Source organism: Mycteria americana, chromosome 13 (genome assembly GCF_035582795.1).
Source record: "Mycteria americana isolate JAX WOST 10 ecotype Jacksonville Zoo and Gardens chromosome 13, USCA_MyAme_1.0, whole genome shotgun sequence".
In the NCBI taxonomy this organism is placed as follows: Eukaryota; Metazoa; Chordata; class Aves; order Ciconiiformes; family Ciconiidae; genus Mycteria; species Mycteria americana.
In genome coordinates, this window is record NC_134377.1 from 7,786,929 (window position 1) to 7,801,810 (window position 14,882).

A 14,882-nucleotide genomic window follows, 5' to 3' on the forward strand; every position below is an offset into this window, starting at 1 on the left:
TCATTCAGAAATGTGTTCTGGCATTCTGCATGTGTAAACATGCAATACAGAATTTAGCAATGTTAGATGAGGATGGATGGGCATAATCACAGAAGACAGTGGTAGTTACGCCAGTAGGAGCTTAGTCTTTCCTTTTCTTCCTCTCCTCTTCTTAATGGCTTGTCTGCTAAGCAGACTGGAATGGGCATAAACAAAATAAAAGGCAAGAAGACAGCACTGAGTCCTGAGAAAACATGTGCATCTCACATGGAGAATTCAGAACTGAATGCTTTAGATGGTTTGTTTGCAATGTGGCAGCTATTCCTGACTTTTTTGGTCTCTTTGTTAATGAGGTTAGGCTGAAATTCAAAGGAAATAACAACTTACACTCCCAAAAGGTAAAAGAAAGAAAGGCTTGCTGTCCCACTTAATTGCATCTCCATGTTTATGGCCTGCATGAGTCTCTTACCATGAACAGATTTCTTTACTGGAATCATATTTCCTGTGTGCATGTACATCATGTAATAAATTTATTTATTACTGAAATATTGATGAAATGTTAAATGGCAGAGCCAGGTAAGTTATACAGTGCTGTATTGATCACTGTAAGATTGACCTGTATACATTTGAACACAAGAACAAAGAGAGTAGCTCGCACAATTTGAGACAGTATACTGGTGCATGCTACCATTGCAGAAAGCTAGGAGGCTCTTGAAAGACGGCTAGATGAGCATAGCTGGAACATGGTTTTGAGCTCAAAAGGATTAATTCCATGTTTTAATACATGTGCCTGAACATGTAATATGCAGAAGCTCTGGTGTTTGCCAGGACCTCATTATGTCAGATGCTGCTTAAAAGAAAAATATCATGCTTGCACAAAAGAGGTGCCCTTTTAAGCACAAGAGAACAAATACATACAAGGTGAAGACAATGTAACAGGAAGACATCCCTGATCAGCATGAACACTAATTGCAGAACATTGACTACCTCATTTTTCCCAAGCTTCTTTAGTAGGGTAAACATTAAGAGCAAGTTAAGGCAAAAGATTATGTTGGAAATTTTTAAAGGTCAGAGTAACTAAACAGTCACTACCTATCTAGAAATACTTTTGATTCTTCATTGCTTTATATATATATGTATATAGTTTTATACATACACATGGGGTTGTAGGATACCTAGGTCGGAAGGGACCTCAGGCCGTCATCTGGTCCAGCCTCCTGCTCAAAGCAGGGCCAGCTCTGAGATCAGACCAAGTCATTCAGTTTGTTGGATTAGACCACGTTTATGCAGTCAGGCCATGACAACCTCCAGGGACGCAGAGTGCGCTCCCTCTCTGGGCCCTTGTTCCCGTGCTTGACTGCCAGCGTGGTGAAAAGATTTTCCTTCTATCCAGTCTGAACATCTCGTGTTTCAACATAAGCTCCTTACCTCTTGTCCAAAATGCATCACTGCGAAGACCCTGGCTCCATCGTTGTGACAAGCTCCATGTAGGTATTGCAGAGCTGCTAGGGAGTGCCCCCGAAGCTTTCTCTTCTGCAGGCTGAACAAGCCCCCATCCCTCAGCCTCTTCTCACAGGGTGAGTGCTCCAGCCCTCCGAGCATCTTGGCTCTCTGCTGAACTTGCTTCAGACAATTAATGTCTTTTTTGCACTGGTGGGCCCAAAACTGGACATAGTTGTCTCAATGTGGTCCTAACAAGTGCTGAGTAGAGGAACAATCACTTCCCTTGATCTCTGGCTGTGCTCATCTTAATACAGGCCTGTTGGCCGTCTTTGCTGCCCAGCACACTTCTGGCTCATGTTCAGCTCCCTGTCTATCAGGACCTCCAGGGCCTTTTCTGCAGAGCTGCTCGACATACATAAATGTACACTGTCTTGGTTTAGATTTATGTTGAGTGGCTCCCTTAGCATACATCCTGATTCAGTTTAATATAGTACGAATGAGGAGCATATTATTCTAATATACTAAAAATATTGTTGAAAAAGCAGTAATTTGTGATCATAGAATCATAGAATAGCTTGGGTTGGAAGGGACCTTAAAGATCATCTAGTTCCAACCCACCTGCCATGGGCAGGGACACCTTCCACTAGATCAGGTTGCTCAAAGCCCCATCCAACCTGGCCTTGAACACTTCCAGGGAGGGGGCATCCACAACTTCTCCGGGCAACCTGTTCCAGTGCCTCACCATCCTCACAGTGAAGAATTCCTTCCTTATATCTAATCTAAATGTACCCTCTTTCAGTTTAAAGCCATGACCCCTTGTCCTATCACTACATGCCCTTGTAAAAAGTCCCTCTCCAGCTTTCTTGCAGGCTCCCTTCAGGTACTGGAAGGCTGCTATAAGGTCTCCCTGGAGCCTTCTCTTCTCCAGGCTGAACAACCCCAGCTCTCTCAGCCTGTCCTCGTAGGAGAGGTGCTCCAGCCTCCTGATCATCTTCGTGGCCCTCCTCTGGATTCGCTCCAACAGGTCCACGTCTTTCTTATGCTGGGGGCCCCAGAGCTGGACGCAGTACTCCAGGTGAGGTCTCACGAGAGCAGAGTAGAGGGGGAGAATCACCTCCCTCGACCTGCTGGCCACGCTTCTTTTGATGCAGCCCAGGATATGGTGGGCTTTCTGGGCTGCAAGTGCACATCACTGTGCATCTTATATAAAAGCAGTGTTTGCCAATTAGATCTTCTCCAACTCAGGCTACAAATGATCTCCCCTCTACTATTATACTATGTACTCCAATTACCCTTCAGTAGCAACTCCGTGGTGTCTCAGGTTTAGGACCAGCCCATCAGTAGCCACAGGAAGAACTGGTGTATCAAAAATCATATATGCATGTACAGGAGCAATTTTTTTTGTGTGTTGTCCCAGTTCAGAAGAGTGTTTCATCATATATTTGATGTGGGACTACTAAAGTGCTTTTAGCTGAGCATATATCCTTGGGCTCATGTAGTTTGTTGATTTGATATAAAAGTAATTTGAAGATCTGGGCACTGGCATGGAAATTACTGTTCGCTATTAGGCTAGATGAAGCTTCTCCTGTTTATTCCCAATCACATGACACTAATTTTGTTTGCTAGATACAAGAGAGTTAAAATACTGCTGGGACACCAAAGAGACTAATTAGCTTTAGGATGTACCCAAATGGTATGCTTGATTTAGTTACAAAATGTAAGAAGTTTTCAAATTACTCAGTCTGGTTTCTTAGCATGGAACATATTGAAGTACTAATCCCCTGGAGACAAGGTTGAAGGGTCTCACCAATAAAGCTACTTAAAAGAAAAAAGTAGATATATAATATGTGTTTTTAGGAAATCCCAGGTCTCCTAGGAAGATGAGCTAGGTTGGTTAACTAGGAAGCTTTTTCAGGTCAGTGAAATAATGCACTGTACAAAAACGTGAGCTCTCTGAGAGTTATCTGCCCAGCTGTACTCAGCTGGAGTGGGGCTGCAAATGGGGATTTCCAAAGGTATGTTAAATCAGGCTGTAACTTGAAGTCTCTGTACTTAGACACGTGTTGCTGCAGGGCATATCAAAGCCATAACTCCATGCAAGCATTTATAATTGAAATTGTATCATTCTTAGAAAACAAAATTATTTTATGAACAACATTTGAAGGAACATTATCTAATTATTTAAAAAAATATATACATACTTGAATTTTCTTCCCAAGTTCATTAATTATTCTTTATAATACTATAATCATCCTCCTTAAGAGTATAGTCATATACACGCCAGTATATTTGCTGGTCACTAACAGATATGCTAACCCTCTTCCTCAAAATAAGGAAGCTGCCTTAGGCAACATAGCCTAAGTCTGGGAGCAAGTTCTCAGGCAGACTTGTTAACTGTTCCAGATGTCAGGATGATTCAGATTTTAACGGTAAGCTGACATCAGTTTACAAGCTCAGTCTATAATATTCCAAAAGAATAGGGATGAGACCGTCTTTGTTAGAATTAGACAAATAGGAGTTCTGAATTCAAGGCATTATTTCAATGACTGCTGCACGTGGACGTGTATAAGAAATCCCAGAAATGAGCCTTCCAGAATCCAATGAAGAGATACTTTCAGGACTACTGTACGAGACTGCTCAGTACAAAAAGCATAATCGCATTCCTCTTGTATGTATGTGAAAGTACAATAATATAAAAGCAGTTTACTAACACACAGGTTATCTGATAGAGAAAAGGGTCATCTGTACAAGAGATGGCTAGTTCAAAAGGAGCACCAAAACAGCTAATCCACATGCTATCAGGCATCAGAGGCTGCAAAACCCCAAACCCAGCATTTCCCCCCACAAAAAAACTATTGGTAAGTCAAAAACCTGAAACAGTGCTGTGCCACAAGATGTTGGCAAGAGAGAGTTCAGTGTTTACTGGGTACTGAAATAACAACGACTGAATAAGTAAAACTATCATACAGGTCTCTGACTGCATCACGTTATAGAGAGCTGTGGAGGTTAGGTGGACAAAAACTAATCCTTGTCAATCTGTTACGGGGATAAAAATTATCTGACCACAGAGCTGGTAAGAGGTTTAATTCCAAGTATGTGAGCAGATATGACAAGTAGGCAAGGGATAATTTTATGCCATTAGCACAGCACTGTATTGTACCCCACATCCTCTCTCTAGCAGCCATGGCTAAATTCCAGTGCTTTGATGAAAAGTGCAAAACCACAACAAAACAAAACCAGAGGACAAATTATGCACTGGAGGGGGAAAACTCTGACCTCCCATAGTGACCAAGGAGCCTTGAAATGTTCTATTAATACAGTATAAATAGATGTTTCTTTAAAAAAGTAATATTACTCACTTTGAATCTCTTTGTACATACCATAAAATATGATACTTTGAATTCATATCAGAATTTGAGTTTTAAATATTAGGAAATTCCCCTATATAAGTATATAGTCCCTCCCATAAAACTTGCCAAACTCCATCCTAAAATAGTTTAGGTTCCCTTCCTCAAATATCCTGCTTAGAAAACTTCCAGAACTTCATTGTTTTGAAGATCAGACAGAAATCACATTATTTAATTTACATTGTTAGAATATGTATGATCATAGTCAAAAAACCCCGCAAAACCTCTGAACCCACTTAATGCCTTTTTTTTTTTTTTAATTGTCTCTATCGGGAGAAAGGAACCAGGTATTTATCTTGTCTATATTACTGCAGCTTACAGACTATTGCAGGTATATTACTAAGAAGATATGATGCTATTTCACCACCTGCCATTTATCCCTGGGCATGTTTGGAAAATATGACAAGGAGTTAGCATGGAGTAACGTTTCCCATACTGCGAAATCAAGAGAAGAACATATAGAGAGCTGTTTAGTAACCAGGTAGTGCATAAAATGGTCTGTGTCTTGGGTGTTTCCAGGCACACCTTTAGAATGATGGTTGTCTGTTATTCTTGCCAGTGCCGGGGAATCTAGGGTGTTACAAGGACCATGGAGAGCCACCACCTTTGACTGGCACCAGCGAGACCTCCAATAAACTTACTATCCAAACATGCATCAGTTCCTGCCGAAGTAAAAAATTTAAGGTGATTTCTTTGACATACATTTACAAAATGTTTTCAAAACCAAAAGATGGCAATATGCCTAGAGCTCTCTATCATATTTCCTCCCCTTTTTTTTTTTACCTTCAGGATGTCTAAGGTCTCACTCCCACTCCATGGGACCTAGCCCTCTCTCTGCATCCAGAGCGATCTGGGCAAATGACCAGTTAATAATGCCAGGATGCCAGGAGAAAGTATGCTTGCTTACTGCAGTTATGAGTGATAGGGTGCCCTAATTGCCCTCCATTCCATCTTTCTCACTAGTCTTAAGTAGCATCCTGACAGCTCAAACAAAAACAGTTTGTGGTGGGACCTCTGGCCTCTGACTAATCATACTTCTCCAAAACACACATATTCTGCTGCCAGCTTTCTTGCTCATACAACCTCCTGCTGTCACTCCTTTAAATATTATCCTTCCCTTCCTTATGCATCTTTGTTGTCAAAGTTTGCAGGCATGGAATCAGGTTATGCTTGTTTCTGTGGAAATAATCCTGACTACTGGAGATATGGGGAGGCAGCCAGTACGGAATGCAACAGTGTTTGCTTTGGAGACCATACTCAGCCTTGCGGTGGGGATGGCAGAGTCATTCTTTTTGACAGTAAGTATTGAAACAGGCTCAGTTTTTCCCAAAGGAGAGGCCTCAAATGTTCAGCAAATTAGGGAAAAGGGTTTAAATGCAATGAGAACTGTTGCATGCAAAACAGCAAAACACCTACATTCAGTATAAAATAAAGTTGCTTTCCATTTCTGCATAAAATTCACATCTATTAATAATGTGAAATAGCACTTCCAAGAAATGATGCCAGCTCAGGCAACTGACTCATGCTCCAGAGATTGTCTCTTTCTTCCCCACAAATGGTACTAACTCAGCTATCACAAACAGCACGTCACAGAAAGACTCCTTCAGAGCTGATCTTACCAGAGAGTGGATATATGATTAAGTGAGGCACCTCAAATAAAATTTCAATCTACACCAACTTGGGGTTTTTTATTAAACCAGACAAGACTTGCTATAACCCAGTTAACACAACACAAAGCAGTGTAGTAGCACTGGGACAGGGAAGGACGGTACTGCAAAAATACAAACAAGTTAGGTTGCTATTATGACCATCACTGATTTCATAATTTCTTACACATAGAAATCCTCCTTTCTACTCTTCTTCTCAGTATACATACCAGTGCCAGCTGTGTAACTTCACAGGTTGATGGTATGAGTACCCAGTTGTCTGGCTGCAGTACAGGCTCCCAGTATAGCTGGGAGTACTGGAAAAGTTCACAGTGTGCACCGATATATCATTGCTTCTCAGATCTCAGCTGCCTCTGACGTAGCAGCTACCTTTTAAGTCGAGTTATAAACTTTCTGGAACTAAAAGCGGCATAATTTTCCACCTTCCGAATACACAACCAAACTTCCCATCTCCTTACTCTAAAACTCTGCTTCCCAGCTAGCGAGACAGAAAGACATTTCAGTTGAGACAGGAATTAGTCACTCTGCTCACTTCCAAATTCTCCCCGAGATTTGAAAAGAAGCACCGAAACTGCATGTTGTGTTCAATGTTGAGATAGCATGTAGCTTCCCACTGCAGCATCCTCTGTTTCTGCCTGCTCTTGGCCTCCCAAATCCTCGATGGGTAAAGACTTCCTTTGTAGCTTTCCTTTTCTGGAATGACCGAGGGCTCAGCAAGATGTTACCCTCAGGACCTGCACCGTCTCTTCTAGTAAACAGCGAGGGAGGGAGCTGTGGCCAGGTAAGAGAGGTCATCCTAGTAACTGCCACCTATTTTCTTTTGCTGATGAACAACACCTCAGCTCATTCCTCTTTTCCGGATCACGTCATATCCCTAGAACCTTCACCCCTGAGCCCTGTACACACACACCCACACCCCCCGCCCCAGTAACCTTATGTGTTTACGTGCTACTATCATGGGCTAAAGCTGTAACATTCAGACCTGCAACACAGAACTCTGCCAGCTCTAGAAGGAAATGAGAGAGGGAAAGCATTTCCATTCCATATGGGGCAACGCTGTACTTTGTTAGGCATCTGTGGAGCACTGGTCATTGGCGTTCTTAGTTAATATTGCTGGTTTGAAAAACACCTTGTGATTCAGTAATTACAAATGGCACAGCCAAATACCTATAAGCCATTTGCAAAGAGGAAATTTGTTATCTCAGTGATAAATTTCAATTCTATCAATTCAATCTATTCTATCTATTCAAATAATTCTATCTATTCAGTTAAATCACCAGCTCTGTTAGCATGGACTAAGCGCCAAACACAAATTCCTCTATGGGGCTTAATACCTCTGTAGGGTCTTTCACATTCTTTCTATTCTTTCATATTCTTTCAGTTCCTCTATAAGGTCTTTCACAGTGCGGCGCTCAAGTGTGAGGTTTGCTCAGGCTATGATCAAGCCTTGCTCCAGAAAAGAAATGTTTTCACATGATTTTTCTGGCAGACATATGCTACTTCTAGTTCTTGTTCCCCCAGCTCCCTTTTAATTTGTATTTATTAAAGCTCTTTCTCAGAGGCCTGTGAAAACGGAGACACTTCAAAACCCTTCACTTCCTTTATTTCCATTCTCACAGGCTTCTATTACAGGGCTTTAATTAAGCTTTCAGAGAAAATAATTCTGCTTTGATTCTTCAGTCCTTCAGCCTATGATATGGGGGAGTGATAACTGATCCAAACAGTTTTGTCATGAAATACATTATTATATAATACATCTATAATATTGTGTATTTAGGGGATATATAAATATATATGCATATATACCTATATACAATACATTTTTTAAATTATATATGTGTATGTATAGATATGCATCAGGTCAGTTGGCTGGCATTTGAGTTTCTCTCTGGATTCATTGGTAAATAAGTTTGCACTGGGAATCTGGATAGTTGTCAAGGAATATAAAGATTTACTGGGTGTGTACTTGTTTTGAATATAAAAGGTCGCAAGAAACCTAAAAGATTTTCTTTAGACTTCATAACAGGATCTTTTTCAAGTTACTTAGTGAAGGTAAGGTCAAACATGAGTTGGACAAGATCAAAAGGCAGGATGCTTAAAAAGCACATATAAGTGGCCACAAAGGTGATTAAGGGATTACAACACCGTTCGTACAAGGAGAGGCTGAGAGATCTTGGATTGTTTAGCCTTGAGAAAAGAAGGCTCAGGGGGGATCTTTTCAATTCCTATAAATAACTGATGGGAGGGTGTAAAGATGAAGCCAGACTCTCCTCAGTGTTATCGAGTGAATAGACAAGAGGCAACAGGCACAAATTGAAATACAGGAAAATCCATTTAAACATAAGGAAAAATGTTTTTTAGGGCGAGGGTGACACTGGAACAGGTTTCCTGGCGAGGTTGTGGAGTCTCCATCCTCGGAGACTCAAAACACAACTAGACAATGTCTCCTGCTCCGAGCAGGGGGATTGGACTAGACAATCTCCAGGGGTCCCTTCCAACCTCAGCTATTCTGTGAAGATCTGTTTTTTCAATTTGATAAGGCTGTGAAGGAATTTCAATAATTCAACAGTGAGAGTTACAGTCACTAATCCAGTTGCCTGCCTGCCTGATAGGGGTGGAGTGGAAGTCCCTCAATCAGTGAGTTAGCTTTCATCCTGTTTCTGCAGGGATGCGGGAAAGGGTACGCGGTTACATACCAGGACAAAGGATAGTTGCAGTATTCACGATTGATACGTAGGTCTCAGAGTAATGAGACAGAAGGAGTGTATCCCAATGCAACATAATAGCTGTGCTCCCAGTGCTGTGGAAGGTAAAGAATACCAGTCTGAGAGACAGTGCATCCTGCTGGGGTAGCGAGTCTGTACCTTCAAGTCACATTTGAGTATTAGAATCTACAGAGTGCTAAAGCTGTGCGTAATGAATGTATAACCTCTTTTTTTCATTTTTCTCCCTCTCCTTTTCACAGCCCTTATTGGTGCCTGTGGAGGGAATTACACTTCTGCTACAGCTGTGATCTATTCCCCAGATTTTCCTGACACATACGGCACAGGCAAAGTCTGCTACTGGACCATACAAGTTCCAGGAGCATCTCGAATCCACTTCAGCTTTGCCCTTTTTGAAATCAAAGATGCTACAGATATGGTGGAATTGCTGGATGGCTATACCTATCATGTTCTAGCTCGTTTTAATGGCAAGAACCGGCCTCCCCACACCTTTAACATCTCTTTGGATTTTGTCATTTTATACTTTTTCTCAGATGAAACCAATCAAGCCCAGGGATTTGCCATCAGGTATAGAGGTAAGAGGCTAACTTTGCTGTTTCTACCTTTCAATGAGCTGATAAAGCATTTAATTCACACAGGAGATTTCTGAAGTGGCAAAAAAAGAGCAAATATTTTAACTCTCATGTCTACAGGTTTTTCATCTCTCTTGCTGCCACTGCTCAGCGGGTAAAAGCTTCGCTAAAATTTCTCTCAATTTGGAACACTCCAGTCAGCTATGTCATAAATGGCAACATTTAAATTTTCAAAAATTCAATCCCATACACACCTGCCTTTCAAAACAGACTGGAAAATGACAAAGCTGAAACAAAACAAAAAACCAGTAGTCCATCTGCATCTTGGTTCCTCTTGGCTCTTTCCAACAGTCTATTCCACTCAGATTGAAAGTCATCAGGAGAAAACATTTTAGTCCTTGAGTTGTACCTACTGTTCTGATGAACAATTAGCTTCCAGAAAAATTCTGAGAACCCCAACTTGGTGAAGTACAGGCTTCTTCTGGCATCAGACATAACTTGATTATTGGAGTTCTCTAAGTAAACCAGAGCACAGCACGGCTGTTTACAGCACAAAATAAAGTCCAATTACACCTGTTAAGAAATTGTTATTGTAATCATACTCTTGTGTTTTCAGCTGTGAAGGACAATGTGCATCAAAACAAGATTCCAATGAATCAGACCCTTTCAGAGAAGATAAACGAACAAGCAAATCTCAGCATCAATACAGCCCGGTCATCAAAGATACTTTATGTCATCACAACCAGCCCAAGTCATCCCAATAGCTCCATGCCTGGTAATAATGCCTCCTAATAATGCCTCCACGTTATCTGATCCCCTGTGCCTCTTACTAATAGAGGAATTTTCATTTAGTCTAATTACCACTACCTGTGCTGCTCTCACTACTTTTCAAAACTCACTTCTCAGCATAAATCAGTTAGAAATAGTGTGAAGATGGTGAGTCCTTGAGAATGAAAGCACATCAGAATAAGATGTGAGTCAGAGCAGCCTCCTTACTAGAATCAGCTTCAGTGCATACCATAGAGGTGGCAAAAGGTGCTGAAGAAAGAGCAAGCTTTTGTAGAGTCTGGAAGAGCCCGAATGCTGGATGCATCCCAGTTATCCCAATTCACAAAAGCTACAGCAGTAATACAAAGAGGGCTAGACAAGGATGACACAAGTTAATGGGTGCAGGGGAGATGCCACTGAGAACTGTCATGTGTCTAGAACTGACCTTCAAGATATCACTTCATTCGGGAAATTGTTGAGTTGTAAATAATAGAAGATTGGAAATGCACTCTTGGTGAATATCACTATTGGTGTCTCCTATCCTTAAACTACCCCGGGCACCTGCTTTTATGTATCGTTGAAGCTGGGCCTCGATCACACTGTGGACACTCTAATAGTTCTGTAGTCCTGAAGCTGTCTGCGTTCCAAACCTGAAGTGTAAGGACATGACTGCACATGAGCTGCATATACCCAGACTAGCCAGGTTGCAGAACATGCCTAGGATTCTGGGCAGATATTCTGGCAGTAGGCGCAGGCCAGTGCCTGACCTACCACAGCTACATTTAGGCTGCCTAGTGTTAAACTAGCTTGGGCATACTGACCTAAGATGAAACTGCACCCTTGGATTTTATGCCGTTATGAAAATACTGTTAAAATCACCATGAACAGTCAATGCTTGGAGGAAGGGGCATTGGGTGGGGGGGAACTTATGCTTCCTTTTTTTGCTCCTTTATGTTTCAGGACTTCTGAAGGTGACAGCCTTTATTCAGTTGTTCTAATAATTCAAGGTCCTTGCAAGGCTGTTCAGTGTGCCAGATATGCCAGAGTTACATTCTAGTGCCATCCCTTTTCCCATCTCAACATGCTGTAGCCTCCCACTGCAAGATTATGGAAGTCCAAATGAAAAGGTGATCTAATAATTTAGAAATCTGCTCCCCTCGAGCCCCAATCTCTTTAATAGTTCAACTGTTACAACACGTCAGGCTGTTCTTTAAGTCCTGCTTGACTTGCTGGTACAACCAGAACTAAATTGAAACGTAAAATACAATGAGCAGGAGCCTTCAGTCTAGCGGACCACAAACACTGATCACCTGTCTCAGTAGACTCTAGAAAGGACCCTCCCCCCCCCTTAGTGATTACTTACAGAATTACTGATATAAAACTAGGCCATCTCCTTGCAAGCATAGGGTTACTATTGGTAGCATATATTCTAATATGTTGTTTAGTCTGCTTTTAAATTTTCCTCTGAGTGAGTTTTAATTCCTTTCCTAGATACTAGTTAGATAATTTGACTGGTATACGCTTTGGAGTTTCCCAACTTTCAATTTTATAGGGAGCAGTCCTGCATGGGAAAAAACAGCTTCGACAGAGAGTTACACAGTTTCTGTCAGTCTTTGCAGAAAATACTTAAAGGTTTAAGGCCTCTTCAAATTACAGTTTTGAATAAAGCATCAGAAGGCTATGTGTTTCTTCTTGCAATATTCTTATTTTAAAAATTGTAAGTAAATGAATGTACTGAGAGCCTCTCCTCTCCTCTCCTCTCCTCTCCTCTCCTCTCCTCTCCTCTCCTCTCCTCTCCTCTCCTCTCCTCTCCTCTCCTCTCCTCTCCTCTCCTCTCCTCTCCTCTCCTCTCCTCTCCTCTCCTCTCCTCTCCTCTCCTCTCCTCTCTCTCTCCTCTCCTCTCCTCTCCTCTCCTCTCCTCTCCTCTCCTCTCCTCTCCTCTCCTCTCCTCTCCTCTCCTCTCCTCTCCTCTCCTCTCCTCTCCTCTCCTCTCCTCTCTCCTCTCCTCTCCTCTCCTCTCCTCTCCTCTCCTCTCCTCTCCTCTCCTCTCCTCTCCTCTCCTCTCCTCTCCTCTCCTCTCCTCTCCTCTCCTCTCCTCTCCTCTCTCCTCTGCCCTCCCTCTCCCTCTCCCTTTCTCTTTTACAGAGTGGACAATATATAGTCTCACAGCCCTGCTCATCCTAAGTGTTACGGCCATAATAGCAAAGATATTTCTCCACATAACCATGAGGTGAGTATGGAGCAAGACTGTCCCTGGAGAACTGACATCTCAGCTCTGTGCCAAACCTGGTACACTTCATTTCTTTGCCTTCTGATACTGTCAGATTGGTCATATTCAAAACCAAGTTACATATTACATATTTGTATCCTCATAAAAGATACTACATAAGCACATTTTTAAACTTTCCAGTCTGTTAGGATACCATTTCCTGCTAGAATATCTCTTTTGGTCTTGTTTTGACAAGATTTGTATTTTAAGGAATAAAAAGGTTTCTCATGCTGAGTGATGTTATATAGCAAAGGGGAAAATGTAATCAGACATCTAGCATTGGTGGGAAGAGGACAAATTATGGTAATACTTTGTGGGAAAAAAATTAAAACCTCATCCCAGATGGGGGAGGTGGGGAAAAAATTAGCTATAGGCTAGTTAATACTTACTTTCTTTTACTGAAATATTGAAAATGGTTAAAAAAAAAATCACAAAAATGAAAAATCTGTATTATGGTGTGACACTTAACCAGTATAATTTTTTTTTGCCTATTAAAACCAACATCATTTTATTACTATATTTCTCTACACTTATACCAAGTAATTTTTGTGTCCTCTAGATGGACACTCATTGAATGAAATGATGGGTGAGTTATCAACAAATCATAAATGTTGAATATTGTATTTACATACCACAAAGAGGCTTAAATATACAAGGAAATTAATTTATATTAATAGCAATTAGTAATAGAATATATACAGACTTCTTAGCTCAATGTCATTGCTTTCATTAGGGTAGCAACTATTCTAGCAATAGAATGCTGAACTTTTCATTTGGTCAAGAAACAACCAACCAACACTCCAAAACCCTACGTACCTGTGCAGCAGGTAGAAAGAAAAGGTGTCACAGCTGCAGCGGAAGCTGCTCGCATTACCAGTGTAGCAGTAATGCAGACATACTCACTACAGCAGCTTCCCAAGCACCTTAACGCTTACAGTGAATTCACACTTGTTTCCTAGATCCCATCAGATACCCTCTGCAACTGAAACAGAAGAGTCCAGTGAGGTTACTACTGCTGGCGAGATCTGGAGTATATTCTACCAGCCATCCACATCGATATCCATCTTCAAGAAAAAGCTACGAAGTCAACAGGATGATTGCAACCCACTAGTGGGAAACTGAAGTGTCTTTTATTTTACAAGAATCAATCTTCTCAAAATCCAGGTGACTTGGGAATAATCCTTTCTTTTCTCCCAACCTCATACTTGTTTTCCAAAAAGTCCATTTCCAAAGGCCTTTGAGTGACTGCCTATCTGCTGTTCTCTTGGGTATACTAATGACAACAGATTTAACTGCAGCAATAGTTTTGAAATATCTGGTGCTCATCAAATCTGTAGTGCTGTTAATTACTGCCTTTAAACCAATGCACTTAAAATACATGTAAAAACCTGTAAAATTCAAAATGTCCTGTCGCCCTGCCAAAAGCAATTGAATGAGTATCTGCAGGTTGAGGACTTCTTCTGTCCTACTTTCCTGTACCACTGCACTCTATCAGGCTACTTTAGTCCCTTTATTCTCAAGGCTGAAGACAGAGGTAGATACTGATAGCCTGTTCAGCTGCCACAGCAACCAGAGCTTACTGGCCTTAATGTAAACATGTCTAAATGGTGCTATACAGTAAAATGGGAGCCAAGACTTTGAGAAACTATCAGCCTGGTTGCCCAGTGCTCTGCTGTTTCTACATTTTCTGTTCCTACAAGCAGAGATGTACGAATAAAAATCAAGTCAAATTCAGGAGGCAAACACTCTGGATTTTCGGCTGCAAGTGTGAGTTTCGATGGAGTAAAGCTCACCAGCTCCAGGTCTGCACGAGCAATGAAGACTTTTAAACGACTATGTCTGACCCATCATTCACCGATGATTGTGATAATTTTGCTCATATTCACAGCGATCCTTTAAAAAACTATTGTACTCCAGTCTGACGTCCTGCATTCATTCTGGATGTAAGCTTAGGGCTTCCTAGAGGATTGTCCAAAGAAATTGTAAAGCCACTGAATTTTTAAACAGTGAGGCTGACTAACACAAATTCTTACTCTGAAGTTAAAGATACTGAT

General features: G+C 41.3%; 1 protein-coding gene across 4 annotated transcripts in view; it reads left to right on the forward strand.

Moving 5' to 3' along the window:
- KREMEN1 (kringle containing transmembrane protein 1) overlaps positions 1 to 14,882 on the forward strand; it is a 36,765-nt gene that overhangs the window by 18,811 nt on the left and 3,072 nt on the right. For 2 of the 4 annotated variants that reach the window (XM_075516262.1, XM_075516264.1), the window contains 6 exons: positions 5,389 to 5,513; positions 5,974 to 6,127; positions 9,462 to 9,794; positions 10,408 to 10,566; positions 12,705 to 12,789; positions 13,788 to 14,562. In XM_075516262.1, the coding sequence (XP_075372377.1) occupies positions 5,389 to 5,513; positions 5,974 to 6,127; positions 9,462 to 9,794; positions 10,408 to 10,566; positions 12,705 to 12,789; positions 13,788 to 13,950 (1,019 nt within the window). In that variant the 3' untranslated portion in view covers positions 13,951 to 14,562. Of the gene's footprint in view, positions 1 to 5,388; positions 5,514 to 5,973; positions 6,128 to 9,461; positions 9,795 to 10,407; positions 10,567 to 12,704; positions 12,790 to 13,787; positions 14,563 to 14,882 lie in introns of those variants that run through there. The other 2 variants (XM_075516265.1, XM_075516263.1) reach the window with 2 other exon arrangements.